Source organism: Aulostomus chinensis, chromosome 8, assembly GCF_037954235.1.
Source record: "Aulostomus chinensis isolate RoL2024-O1b breed Wild chromosome 8, RoL_Achi_v1.0, whole genome shotgun sequence".
NCBI classification, from domain to species: domain Eukaryota; kingdom Metazoa; phylum Chordata; class Actinopteri; order Syngnathiformes; family Aulostomidae; genus Aulostomus; species Aulostomus chinensis.
Window position 1 is genome coordinate 23,436,964 of NC_141327.1, and position 14,745 is coordinate 23,451,708.

Genomic DNA, 14,745 nt, shown 5'->3' on the forward strand with positions numbered 1-14,745 from the left:
TGGAGTCCACACAGCTTGGCCTGGTATCCACCCATATTAACTGTCCACCCTGCAGTGACTCAAACATGCGTGCAGTCTGCGTAATCAGAGGGTGATGGGTGTGATTCTGTACACAATTTTTGGCGCCACTTGCTCACATGTGTGTCTAATAAACAGAATATTAATCTGCATCACTCTTTGTAAAGTTCATGCTCTATTTGTCCTGGGCCTCAATCCTTTTTTTTTTTTTTTCCAAGACATAAGCTCATATTCTGGGAAAGAGCAAACATATAAGCCCAAATTTAGTCAAAGATGTATTACATAATCACCTGCTAGAGAGAATTCCATTAGTAGAGCAGTACAGTAAATGTTGGGTCCGTATCACAAGCATGCCTGAATAACTGTTCTCCATACAAACGCTAGACATAAATGAGCTCTTCATTATCTTCTACTACATAGTGACATTGGATTCTGCCCTAACCTTACGTCAGGCGCAATATAATGTGTTTCAGCTTTGTTTAAGTGTGTCAAGGTTCAGTGTAATGTTGTGGAAACACTTTTTTTTATCGTCTGGGAAGGAGCAGCTGAAGTTTCCTCTCTACTATATATTACTGTTTGTTTTGGGAGAATTTGACTCCTGCAGATGACCAACAAAGACTCTAAGAACTAATCAGGCTGATGGACTGCATAAATTTAGGTTTTTGGTTAGGATGTATTTTTGAAACTAAAATTGAATATTATAAACAAACACTGTGAACACCAGTAGCGGCCGGACTATTGAGATACAGCAGTAAAGGCAAATAATGTGTGTTTTCTTGCAAAGACGTCACTACAAGGGAGTGTAATGGAGAGCAGACACAAAAGAGCAGTTTTTCACACAACTGTCACTCCACATTTTTCTTGTTCTTTTTTTTTTTTTTCTCCACCCCTCCTTGATTTTGGTAGTTTTTACATAATCCTGTTGACAGACACCTCCTTTGAAGAAGTAGCAGGAATTGCAAAAGACCGTATGAAAAATTAATCTTGTCATGAGACAAGAAAGGCATTCCTTCATTCATTGTATTAATGTGTTGATATGTGTATTAACGGAATGCTCAAGGGCCGTACCCTTAGCATGCTACGTTTGTTGGCAGTTGTGAAACATGATAATAGTGGTTTAGCCAGCAGAGGCCTCGTGTCAGCTGTCTACAGTTAAAACCAAAAGTCAAGGTGTCAGCTGCAGTGGCAGCTATTGTACCCTCCCTCTGTGCTGTCATGCAAGTGTGTGCTGTAAAATAAGGACTTTTTACTGACTGGAGTGACGAGAGTTTCCTTTTATCGATTCCTGCTCTGGATTCCAGCTCTGTGTGGTTTGGATTCCTTCTAGATTTACTCTCAGTTCAAAGTCGATTGAACTGTCAACCCATATGCGATTGTTTGCTCCCAAAATAGTATCTTGACCGTTGCAAGCGTCTGCATGGGGTTTGGCTTCCATTGCAGGTGTGATACAGCCGACATTAGCCATCGTGGGTACGTGTGTGTGTGCATGTGCGTGCGTGCGTGCGTGCGTGCGTGCGTGCGTGTGTGTGCACCAGATCAGTGCATTGTTTTACACCCTACTCTATTCCCGGCTCTTCTATTTTTTATGCAACAAGTCTATTTTTGCTTCTGAGGGGGTTCGCCTTCTCAAATAAATGCCTGAATTCAGTGAATATTGACATGGAATTCATATTTACTTGTGCATTTCATACAGTTAAATGAATACAGCAAAGATGTGGTCATGTCATTAAGGATCTTATTTCTCTCAAATCGGCAAGTTTTTTTAATTCAAAGTTGCAGAATATGTCTTCTTTTTGGCTAAATGCTCTCAGGACAGGTGCTTGGCTGAGCCCATGTATCACCTGGGCTCTAGAGAAATGCTTGTAGAGGTAAATTTGCAATATCAGCGATTGAAGCTGAAGATATGCTCTCTGTGCAATGCTCTGGCAGACTGTCCAACACCTCTCACATGTTTGGGCTTTGGTCCAGACTGCAGATTTAATCCATAGCATATGTACACACACTGCTCAGGGTACCTGGAGTGTGTAAGCAGCAGGGTCACCATGGGTGAAGTGTCAGAGTGCTGGTTTGAGATTGTTCTGACATTTTATTGTGATCATGGAAATCTGTCTACGCGGTATTTAAAAAAAAAAAAAACTAGTTAGTGCCAAGGTAAGGCTCTGTTTGTGTGTTTATATGGGGTGTGTCTACATGTGATGTGTTGAGGAACAGTATTGAATGTAGGTAAACCACATTTTTGCGACCTTGAGTGCCTTGAAAGGCGCCTTATGAATATAATGTATTATTATTTTTGCAGTATTATGTAGATGTGGTGTAAGACACAGTGCTCCTAGTTTGATTCATACTGGACACCATTGTTTGTACATGTCACAGTCTAATTTCCTGATGTCCCACGCTCCACTGTCTGTAATTATATATGTCTATCTATCTATCTATCTATATCTATATCTATATATCTATAGATCTATATCTATATATCTATATATATATATATATTTATATATAGATATATACACACACACACACACTGATGGGCCTTTGAAGGTTTAGCACTTTGCTAACTGAGTAACAAGGCTCTAGAGGCTATATGCTCTCATTTTAGCAAGTATTTGTTCACTTCTCAGAAACTTAGTAAGAAGAGTAGTTGTAGTTCTTCATTCTATCCAGTGTTTTGTTGTCTTTAAACAGATGCTCAGTAGATGATGGGAGATAAAAGCAGTGGTTTAGCCTAGCTAGATTATTCCCTGGAGGGACCCAGCCATTTGTCAACTCCTATGACACTGCTCTTCCGTATACCGCTGTTCTTAAAATACCCGCACCACATTCTGTCATGCTTCCCTAGGGGGCTGCCATATGTCAGAGATCCCACCTCGGAGAATCTCTGCTCTGTTTGGAAAAAAACATTTGGTTTGCTATATTTTCTTATTTATAGGCTGGAGTGAAACCACATTTATTCACATGTGTCAGTGCAGAGATGGTGAGGGTGTCACCATGGGTGCCTGTTCTCAGACGGACCATTGTTGTTTCCATACTGTTTATGCCAGCGACATTCACAGAGTTATGTTTTTTTGTTGTCTGTCAGTCCCATGAGTCTCGTGAACATTGTATCCCAGTAACGTCTTGAGGGATTTTCTTCAGATTTGCTTCAAATGTTCTCTTGGACTGAAAGATGAACTGATGAGGTTTTTGGTGGTCATGGGTCACTGTCGCTGCATAAAACATGTTTTTGGTCATAACTCAACAGGATATCTTGGTAACCACACAAACATTCAATTACACTCAAAGATGAACTGATGGGGTTTGGGTGGTCGAAGGTCACAGTGACTGTACACAGCTCATGTTTCTGTAACACAGTAAGCTCAACGCTAATTATGACAACCTTATGCACAAAAGCCTAATAGCGTGACACGATGAAGTGCTAACATTTTATATCTAAAAGGAACAAGGTCCCCTTCAATATGACATCATCATGCTCTATAAAAATACTTTTATGGCCATTAAGTGGTGCATTTTCTGGACATGTCACATTTCAATAAGGTACTATTATTAAAATCCATTAATGTCTGCATTATGACTTGACTGCAGCATACAAGAGTAAGGAGGTCATTTTAGTTTATATTTAGAGTAAGCAGACAGCGCTATAGTGGATATTTACTGTATAAATCCTGTTAGGTCAGTAGTTTTTTTTTGGTCAATAGCCTCAGTAAACAGTCCTGGCGGAAGTGTAATACCAGGCAGGATAACTATCAAAAGACAAATACTGTAGTATGATTTTGAAGTACTGAGTGATTGAACCACCCTTGGGGTCTAAAATGACCTTTTGGGGGATAATTGAATTGAAGCATCATACTCTTTCTTCTCTCAGTCCTTGTGTAAACTACAACTTGCAGACAGATCTATAAATATAGCTAACTTGTGGTACCTGCCCTGCTGGTATCTCAGGGTTTGATGTGCAACAGGATGTGGCTGACTCTAGACAAACAGGATGTTTGCAAAATGATGATGCGTCCGATCTACTTTTTATGATGGTCAGTATTGTGTAACGTGATTGTTATTGTTTAGAAGTGGTTACTTGGACAGAATTGTTTATATAAATGAAAAAGAAAAGTGTTCTTCAGTCCAGACGCTCTTCATTAAGACCAAACAAATTGTCAACGCGCAGTAACATCATATTAAGCATTCTGTCTGCTTTAACAGAAACCTCTTGCAATGGTTTTATTATTGATTTTTTTTTCTTTCAGAGCTTGGGATGGCACAACGAAAGTTTGCCCAATGTCTGGGAGAGTTTCAGTTTGAGTATATCGGGGATGCAAAGACGGATGATGAGAGATGTATTGGTAAGTATGGCTTGACATGATCACATGATTTAGCGTAACCTCTAGCTCTGTCACCAGTAAAGCAACCTCAAACTGTAAATGTTTGTCTATGGTTCTCTCTAGCAGTAAATTAAGAGCAGGATTTTAGTGTGCACATGTGGTGGGAACAACTAATATACATGATGGCTTTTGGATTGTGTGTGTGTGTGTGTGTGTGTGTGTGTGTGTGTGTGTGTGTGTGTGTGTGTGTATGTGTGTTAGTTAGAGAGAGAGAGAGCAGCTGCAGCAACAGACTGCATTTATTACTGTAATTGGATTCATTTTTTTCCAGATGAGTCTTTGCAAGAGTTCTCCTCATTCCTCAGGAACTTAGAAGACCAAAGAGAGCTGATGGTGAGCACAACCAGTTTGAGCCTGCTTATCTGTGTATGTGTGTGTGTGTGTGTGTCTTTGTGGTAAATGCACTGAAGTTGCTGAAGTGTGTGTGTATGTGTGCGCACGTTTGTGTGTGTGCGTGTGCATGCTTTTGCACCGTGTGTATTTCCAACCAGTCTACACCTACCACTGACCATATTTGGTACTTGCATCTATTAATGTCTGACTCTGTCATCCAGCTGAGATCCCAGCAGCCCTATGTAATGTTATTTATTCAATGTACAAAACATTGGGGTAGAGGAGTGTTCATAGTGTTCGAACAGGCCCTCCCCCTGCGCCTGTCTAAGGGTCAGTGTTTCAGCACCTGCCAGGGAGTGGCTGCACAGAGGACAGCAGTGCAAATCGAGGTTTGAAATACAAGTCAGGTCACATAACTTACAATTGGCAACAAGGTCCACAATATAACAGCCTATTGTGGCATACCACCATAAATCTAGCTACTGTTTAAGGCGTAGTTCTTAAAGTAGCTCATTCATAACCCACAAAAATCCTAATTATGATTCAGAGGAACAATCTTATGCATTATGAACTACTACCATCAAGTGTTAGTAGCATAGTAGAGTAGACTTAATTGTCAGGCACCATTTTGTCTTGTAGTTTATTTTTATGCACTCTACTCTTTATACAGGGGTGCACACCTTTCAGTCTCTTTCTAGAAACAATCATTTTCTTTGAATGTGTGTTTTTAATGCCCGAGGGAGTGGACCCATCATCAGAAGCTAACTTAGATGACTGTTTTAGGGCCAGGCTCAGACCATCAGGGTAAACATGCTTCTCAGAACAGTGGTGCTCAGCATTGTGGGCTGACATCACAGCGTAAAGCTAGGAAAAAGTAGGATGGGCATGCAAGCACAGACATGTCCTGCAGCCAGCCTTGCAGAAGCACCCAGAGGAGGGAAGGAAATTTCACTGGCTTTATTTAAACATTATCTAAGGAGAAAACACTCTTAAGTAAAATGTGTTTCTTTTGTGTAATTTTGCAATGTCAGGGTCAGTTTGACATTAGTCAAACAGCAGCAGACCAGAAGCCAAGAAATTGTATACAGCTGCTGTACATTGGAATGAGCAAACACTGGAAATTGTTGTGTCATATTGAATATTAATGTGGTATTGTCATGGTCTCTGTTTTCCTTTCTGTCTAGATGAGAAACATCACAGAGACCCTGATGAAACCCCTGGAGAAATTCAGGAAAGAGCACCTCGGTACAGTAAGGGTATGATGCTTCATTGCTTCTTACCTGTATGTTCTACAGCTTAAGGATTGTGAAATACACCGCATTCAGTCGGGGCAAAATTAATTCCCAGATAAATCGCGATTCCCTTTTGAAAGATTATTTCCCGATGCGAAAGAGTCGGTAATTTAAATTCATAACCCAATTCCTGCGGTGATAATAGCATTTTCCGGTTTTCCCTTGCGGTGAGTGGGTGCTGGGCTCTTCCACTTTCACACTTCAGCTCTCCTAGTATTAAAGGGAGACGCTGTTGTGTAGTCCATTTGTACAACATGTTTTAAATCTTTTCAGTGTCAGGCTTGCCCTTGTACCCCTAAGTGCAAACCTGGGCATCAATTCTTCCTGTAAAATACTCAGGGAAGTGCGGACCTCCACCAAGTCTCTTAAACATTGCTTTAAAAAAGATATTGGAGACATTGATCAGAAATTGGGATGCATGGAATTACATCAGTAATTGTTTTATTGAATTGTGGCCCTCAGAATCAAATAGACCCGCAAGTTACATAGAAACCTTCAGTGTGTAGTCAATAAAAGCAATTTTACCACGCACTTACAGTTTTGATTCCCCTCTTCATCAAGAATAATCTAGTTTTTGTTTCTCCTTCCTTCTAAAGGCGGAAAGAAAAAAGTACGAGAAAGAAACGGAGAAGTACTACAGCTCCCTGGAAAAGCTTCTGAATATGTCGGCAAAGAAAAAAGAGCCACAGCTACAAGAGGTACTACTCTTTAACTGAGGTCCCTGACTGATGTGTAAAAAGTTTAATAACAGTTCATGTTGACAGCAAATGGAAATAGTATTTTGTTTAGTTTGGGAATCCTTGCTTTTTTTGTTGTTGTCTTTCAGTGCTTTGCTGCAGAGCATGGCGGGCCACAGGAGTTTCCACTGACGTGCTTTGCAGCAACAGTTTTCCTGGCTTGTTTGGAAAGGAAATGTGTGCTTGCTTGTACTGTAATATCAAGGTCAACTTTAGTGGCTGCATTTTGTGGAAGAATCCATTCTGTGGTACCATGAGAAGAAAATTTGAATGTAGAGAGAATGTTTACAACCTCTCACTGGACAAAGTTTCCGTATTCTTGTTCTCGCAATTCTCTATAGCCATGTAAGGCTTACTCGTATGTTATATACACCAACTAGATAGGCCACTTGACGGTGTTGACATTATGACTGCAGGCTGTTCACTCTGTTCTAAGGGACCAACACAGATTGCAAACATACCTGAAAAGGAGACCCAGTGATTTGTGAAATTCATCAAAACTGCATCAGCTGTTCCAAGCCAATTCACTTAGACAGGACAGTGGTTGGCACCATCATCTCGCAGCGAGACGGGATGGAATCCACCTGCTGGTGGTCCTTTCCTGTGTCTTGTTCCCTTTATTACATAAAATGACAGTACATTAGGAAAATTGTCACAAGCTTTCAAATTTTATATATATTTAGTCATATTTGGGTCTGTTGGGCCCATCTCACTCATTCACTAATAACATCCAACCCCACAGGTTTTCTGTGTTTTATTAATTTATTGAAAATGCAAGATTGACTTTCTCTCTTACCCGAGGATGCGTCTTCTGTCAGTGGTGCTTGATAGTCATCTCTTAACTTCATTTAAGTCCACCTGCTCCAAAATAAATTAAATATACCTTATTAGGAAAGGCACACGGTAAGCAAGCAAGGTTGAGAGAATTACCTGTAGACCTGTGAGACAGGACTGCATCAACACAAGTAAACAAATGCACAGTGGTCCATCTGAATGAATTCCAGAGTTCCTTTGTGAAGATGGAGGAACCTTACAGATAGAAAACTATCACTGCTGCGCTCCATCAGCTTGGTGGTCATAGTGGAGTTGCCATTCCTCTCTAAACGCCACATGACAGCCAGCTGGGAGTTTGCCAGAAGGCACCAGTATGACTCTCACACTATCAGAGGCAAAATCTTCTTCTCTGATGAAATGACGGAGGAAACATCACCTCATTAATACTCAAGCATACACATGATGGGTTTTTTGGTTTGTTTGTTTTTTGTGACCCACGGCAGTAGGTTAGTCAAGATGAAGGGAAAAATGGATGCCGAAAAATAAAGCACAATCTTGAATGAAAAACCTCTCCAGGGTGCTCAGGATCTCAGGCTTCATCCACCTGAAGCAAACCACCATGAGAGCACAGGAGTGGCTCAGGAAAAACAACGTAGTTCCGGTAGTCTGAGAGCGGCCCAGCCAGACCTCAGAGCTCCTCTGGGGAAATCTGAAAATGACTTTGCTCTGACCAGCCTGGTTCAGCCTGAAGGATTCTTCCAAGAAGTTAATATCTGAAACAAAACAAAATATGATGTGAAATCTCTCCATATGGACTATATTGCCCTATTATAACTGCCTCTGATATCTACGATCTACCCTGACCATCAGTCCTAATTAGCTATGATCAGTTCTTGCCTGTCTTCAGTCTTCGAAAGTATATACAGGTAATGGATAGATGGATGGACATTTCTTCTCCTGCTTCATTGAGGGTAGTTGTGGCCATAGACATTGTTTACCTGGTTAAATAAAGACTAAATAAAATGCACTGTGACTGCAGAGAACACAATTTCTGGCCATAATTCAAGAATTCACCTTCTAAATATTTCACTCAATTGAAGTGAGGATACTTTATATCATCCAATATATCCGAGGTCAACTTCAAAGTGATGTCTTTCCTAGAAAAACACCATCTGGCCATTATTTGATGCCATCTCAGTAAAAACTGTAGGGGAAAATTCTGAGTTCCATTTTGCCCAAAACACACTTCAGTCCTTTTAATAAATTCCTGGACATTATATGAATCTGGACAAACATGGTTGGAAACTGCAACTGAGCTAGTCTGTGCAAGCTTGAGGCTGTAATTCTATTTTGTGTGTGTGTGTGTGTGTGTGTGTGTGTGTGTTTCTGTTTTTCCTTATCCGAATCAAGACTCCAGGCATAGTTTGTCTCATATGTCATACAGATTGTAAAGCCCCTGAGATACACTTGTTATTTGTGCCTATTCAGTTGAACTAGAAGTAGATTAATGTTTGATAGAGCCATAACCAACTTCAGTATGCCTCCTGTCGTAATTTAATTCCATACTAAAGAAAGCCCCTAGCTTCTTAAACTGCGATGTATTACAAAGATCATAACGTTTCTCCTTCCATGCATCTGTCTGTAATTATAATCATCATGGTTCCCTGCCTCCTCAGGCAGACATCCAGGTGGAAACCATGAGGCAGCACTTTCAGGAGGAGTCACTGGACTATGTGTGCAAACTGCAAGAAATCCAAGAGAGAAAGAAGTTTGAGTGTGTGGAACCGGTAAGTGACTGACCTGATTGTAGTGCCAGTACTGACGTGGCTTGAATTTCTTATTAATAAAAGCAAGGGGCAATATTGAATCTCTACCAAGGGGCTGCGTTTCTGTCTTACTGGACAATAACTGTGAGATAATATCATTTTCCAGTGTCGAGAGATCATATTTCAGTCTTCAACTTGCTGACTCTTTTTTTTTTCCCCATGTATTGTGATCCTTTTTTTAGATGCTGGCCTTCTTTCAGACAGTCTTCACTTTTTACCACCAAGGATTTGAGCTCGCCAAGGACTTTGACCATTATAAAAGAGCACTACAGATCAATATTCAGAATGTAAGAACTACAATTGCATATTTTTGTCGAGTTTCTTTTGACTAAACCGTGGAGCTGGATTCACGCCATGCTTGGTGACATCAAGAAAACACTGAAAAACACCTTAGAAAAAACACCAGGAAATGTTTTAATGTATAATTTACTTCAGTACTCAGTTATTTATAAACTACTTATAGAGCTCGTTTGGTGACTGAACGCATAAAGTGTAGAAATAGTAGTGATCTAGTTTAAACTCCAGTTCTGTGGGGACATGCAGAGCCCTCTGACCTCATAAAACTTGAGTTGTATCCTGGCATATCTTCTACTTCCACTCACAACCTTTGCTGTGCCGTGGTGTCACATCAAGGGGTCAACCTAACCTAACCACCAAGTAGCAGGAAGTGACACTGCTATTTCTGTGCTTACCTCCTCTCCCGTCTAGACAAGGAGTCGATTCGAGGGCACACGGTCAGAGGTGCATGAACTGATGAAAAGGATCAGAGAGGCTCCTCAAGAATACAGACAGACCAGCCCCATCAGCTGCGAAGGCTACCTCTACGTGCAGGAAAAACGTAAGACTTCGCGTGGCACAGATATGTGCTGGAACACTGTGCTTTTGTCATTCATAACATGCAGTACAACAATTGGAGAATAAACATGACAGTAAACGTGCACCACCGAGATTATGCCTCTGCACCAGCTATGATCCATCAGTCCCATTCTCATGAATCTCACTAACGCCTTGAGAGAATATCTTATAATTTGGTTCAAAAATTCACTTGGACCATGTGACAAAGCTCCCCATCAGTCTCCTGCACTGTGCTTTAATGATAGTGTCTCCAGAGAACAATCAAAGTTTAATGATACTGTGCATGACAAGTTCCACTTAAAACCTGTTATTAAATTCCCTTCAAGTCTGCACTTCTCACAGTATATTAGGAGTCATGGATTTAAATTGCAAATGTGGAGGTGGAGGCATACAACGTGAGGTGGTAATTACATTTTTTTCCTTCAGCTGCTTTAAAAATGATGTAGTGTAAATGCACTGCATCTGATGCATGTATGTCAGTTATACATAGGTTGATAGGAGCATTATTTGGAAAGGACCAACAGGAAACGGGAGGCTCTGTGTTATGCCTAGCCATTTCTCACTCGGACATTTTATCTTAGGAATATTATAACTTGAAAAATCCAGCGTTGCAAAACAATTATTATGATTATAAACACCAGTGAATGTCTATCTCACATCTCTGTCTTATTTTTCTAGGGCCCCCTCCCTTCGGTTCAAGTTGGGTCAAGCGCTACTGCACTTTTGTCAAAGAGCAGAAGATCTTGCACATGGTGACTTTTGATCACAGATCCGGGGGAAGGACTGTGAGTAGAGCATTAATAAACCGAAACCCCTCTCGTAACCCTCTCGTTTATCTTTTTTTCCTTTTCTTTTCTTCTCTTTTTTTTTTTGCCAACAAGATTCTGAACAATATTGTAATTTTCTTTTCTTCAGGGTGAGACAGAGTCTGTCACACTAAAATCCTGCATCCGTAAAATGACTGACATGTTGGACAGGAGGTTCTGCCTCGACCTCGACATAACAGATCGGTACATCATCGCCTCAGAAATGCTGATCCTCAAACACGCTGTGATGACATGTTTACAGTAGAGTTTTTGTCGCACTCAGTAAATGTTCCCTCTTTCAGGAAGTAAATGCACAACAAATATTCATAGTTGTATCCATTTTTTTTTACAGGATGCACATGGTTTTGACAGTGATGTTTCCTAATAACAGTTAAGCCAGAGATTTCAACCAGCAGCACTTCTATTTACTATCAAGCTTAACTCCCCTCTACTACGTATTTGATTGCAGGGGGGGAGTGAGGTATGAGGGTTTGCTTTGGAGGGCTGCCCTCACATATGTAGCCGGGTAGATTTGTCACACTCAGCTCTGTAACTGATATCTTATTTTGTCACACAACTTAGCTCTGGCTCTGCTTCTTTTCTGTAGTACTCATTGAATAGCAATATCCCAGATTTAGTATGGAAATTCAAGTCCACGAGTATGATAACTAATCTGATATCTGTCAGGTCCTACATGATTGGTATCTGGTAAGCCCGCAGTGATGACGGGGCTCGTGTTTTGAAATCCAAGGTGCAAATTCCCGTAGTTGTCTTTTCTTTTAGTTTGCTTCACAAAATGATGAGATTTTTTTAAGATAAGATAAGATAACCCTTCATTCGTCCCACAGTGGGGAAACTGGCACTGTTACAGCAGCAGAAACAGAGAAGTAGCAGCAGAAAAAGTACAGAGCAAAAAATAGCAGAAACTACAATGAACTACAGTAAGAAACTATAATACTAATGTTTTATATCATTCTCATATCCCCTCATACCAGGCCAGGGACAGTACTCACAGTTCAAGCTCTGTCAGAGGATGACCATAAGTTCTGGATGCAGGCCATGGGAGGGAAGGAACCTGTGAGTCAGTTGCCTGTCACGCTTATGAAGCCCCACTGTAATCTGTCACACTAGCATTAAAACTATTCTTGATTAAAAAAACAAAGAAAAAAATATACTTGATAGTTCATTATATTGTCCATTGTCTGTGTGTTTTGTCACTGGCGCCGATTACTTAACCTGGTATTAACCATGGAGATATTTCGTTTTGTTTTGACAGATTGGACACTATCTTGGGAGGACCTACTCCAAAGAACGAGGAAGTATGTATCAAAATGAGTCAGATGGTAATTGGGTCTATTCCTATCCCATTGTTGCGTCTCACAAACAAATAACACTGACGAGAATATTTTTGTTCTCCTCCTGCAGTTGATGCCCAGCTGGATGATGTGGGTTTGAGTTTTGTGAAGAACTCCATCAGTGCCATAGAAAAGAGAGGTGAGCTCTAGAAATAGTTTGATATCACGGCATTCTGAGGTATGATTGACAGATTGGTCTGGGACAGTTATTATCCACATGGGTGCAGTATCTTTATATGTACACAAGGAGGCAGACTCGCTCCAGTCTTCACACTAATGGTTTCCTGGCAGGTGCTACAAGCAGCATGTTGTGTAACTTTACAGTTGGAATTAATGTCTCCTCTGGTGCTTATCTTTTTACATAAAATAATCGTTTTTGCTCTAGTCTCTAATCTCGACTGATGTTGTTTAATCAGTCAGGTTGACATGCTGCAGGTATAATTGATCAAATTAGTTCTGGCGGTGTTCTATTAAATGTGTCACCTACTCTCATGAGTCAGCTGCACATTACCTAGACCCTGTAGAGCTGTTCGTTATTCCTGTGTTTGCCCTGCAATGACATTTAAATATTTGAAGTTAAAAGAATGTATTCTTTGTCTCTGTTTGCCTTTTCTTTGCACGTTTACATAGGTGTCATTTCTCAATCAATGGTAACTTAATTAACAAATGCTATTGTTACTCATCAGGTATTAATGACCAGGGCCTGTACAGAGTTGTGGGAGTAAGCTCCAAGGTTCAAAAGCTTGTCTCATTAATGATTGGTAAGTTATCATGTTTTATTTTCTGTCTGTTAGCGTAGTAAAAATGTGGTAGCAGCTGAAAAAGTTGGAGTAAAACTCAAATTCATATGCCACTGCAGTATCTCTGAATTTGTGATATTAGGTTGCCCCTAATTAATTGAATTTGCTGACACGATGTGTGTGTGTGTGTGTGTGTGTGTGTGTGTGTGTGTGTGTGTGTGTGTGTGCTGGAGCAGTATTAAAAAGATAATGACTGACTATCAGCGTATGACTCAGCCTATCGAGACCACGTCTCTGTAAAGCGCAACAAGTGGCTGTATGTATCTTTTCAGCACTGCTGTTGTTTTCTATCCTCCAGACAACCAGACAGGATGCTTCCCATCCTCATCCTTACACTTTTTGCCTTTGCTTCATTAAAAGAGCTATAAAGGCCTCTCATGCTCATGGCTGTTAGTTCGTCAGTTGCCTTTCTCATTTCTCTTTATGTCTCTCTTCCATTGAATCCCTTTCACTTCATTCTTTTTCTATAGAGCTTGTCCTCTGTCCTCTCCATTGCTCCCTGTCTGCTCTCTGGTTTCCTGCCATCTCTTGCAGACACCATCTCACTTTCAGCTCTGTGTTCAGAATGACAACAAACTCAGGCAGCCGCCAGCCTGTCTCAGCTTCCTCTTCAAAACTGTCCCGCCTCCCAACCTGCCAACTCATGCTGTTGACTCCATTAACTCTCTGCTGCAGCTCGCTGAAAAGTTTATTTAAAGCCAGATCAAATACCAGGAGTGATCATCTGTGGTGTTGACACACATGTGAATCAGCGTTAATTTTGACAGCAAATTTAGACTTTTTTTTTTTCTAAAATGCCATTTATTTTTAGTCGTATCTTGCTCAATTGAGTTATTATAACTTAAGTCTAGTTTTAACTCCCTAAATGGTGAGATTAACATTATATCGTAGATTATAATACTTTATACAAGAAAAATGTAAGAACAATAACTGTGCATGTGTGAACTATAATAGGCCTAAGAATATGGAGCCTAATTTACTTACCCCACTTAGCAACTCTTAAGATTGTTGTACTGTATATCAAGCATTGTGGAAGCACGCAGCAGGGATTCATTGATAAAATGTTAGATTAAAATATTAATGTACACTTATAATATCTCCCTTACATTAAGTTTTCCACAGAGTTTATAAGGCATGCAGCAAGTCATAGCTTTTGTCCTCATAAATTAGTTTCCTTAACCGTGACAACTTGATTGACTTATAAGAAAATGCCAAAAATGATTCCTTAAACAAACTGATACTGCTGCAAAATAAGTGAAACCTTTAGATTTGACTTAGTCGCCTGAAGGTGACATAATTGAAGTAACCGATACGCATGAGGTAGTAGTACCTCTACAAATATACATGCACATACACAACAGATTTCATGAATACCTCAGCTCACAATGTGTGGGTGAAGCAAGCTTTAAACCCTGAAGAAAGACTTTGGATCCTCCCACTCCTCCTCCTTTTCATCTCTCACCCACCACCATGGCCTGGGTCCAATCAGAGAGGACAGTGTGATAGAAAAGGAAGCTCCCATCATATTACAGTAAAAACAAAGAGAGCGGCACCTATCAAATATCTGGCAACT

The 14,745-nt window shown here is 40.4% G+C and overlaps 1 protein-coding gene across 1 annotated transcript in view; it reads left to right on the forward strand.

The window, feature by feature from the left end:
• arhgap10 (Rho GTPase activating protein 10) overlaps positions 1–14,745 on the forward strand; it is a 45,125-nt gene that overhangs the window by 8,718 nt on the left and 21,662 nt on the right. The window contains exons 2-14 of the mRNA XM_086211775.1: positions 4,260–4,355; positions 4,666–4,727; positions 5,912–5,983; positions 6,616–6,717; positions 9,207–9,317; positions 9,539–9,643; positions 10,065–10,194; positions 10,890–10,996; positions 11,127–11,221; positions 12,013–12,094; positions 12,294–12,336; positions 12,443–12,511; positions 13,059–13,133. Coding sequence (XP_086067901.1) covers positions 4,260–4,355; positions 4,666–4,727; positions 5,912–5,983; positions 6,616–6,717; positions 9,207–9,317; positions 9,539–9,643; positions 10,065–10,194; positions 10,890–10,996; positions 11,127–11,221; positions 12,013–12,094; positions 12,294–12,336; positions 12,443–12,511; positions 13,059–13,133 — 1,149 coding nt within the window. The remainder of the gene's footprint in view (positions 1–4,259; positions 4,356–4,665; positions 4,728–5,911; positions 5,984–6,615; positions 6,718–9,206; positions 9,318–9,538; positions 9,644–10,064; positions 10,195–10,889; positions 10,997–11,126; positions 11,222–12,012; positions 12,095–12,293; positions 12,337–12,442; positions 12,512–13,058; positions 13,134–14,745) is intronic.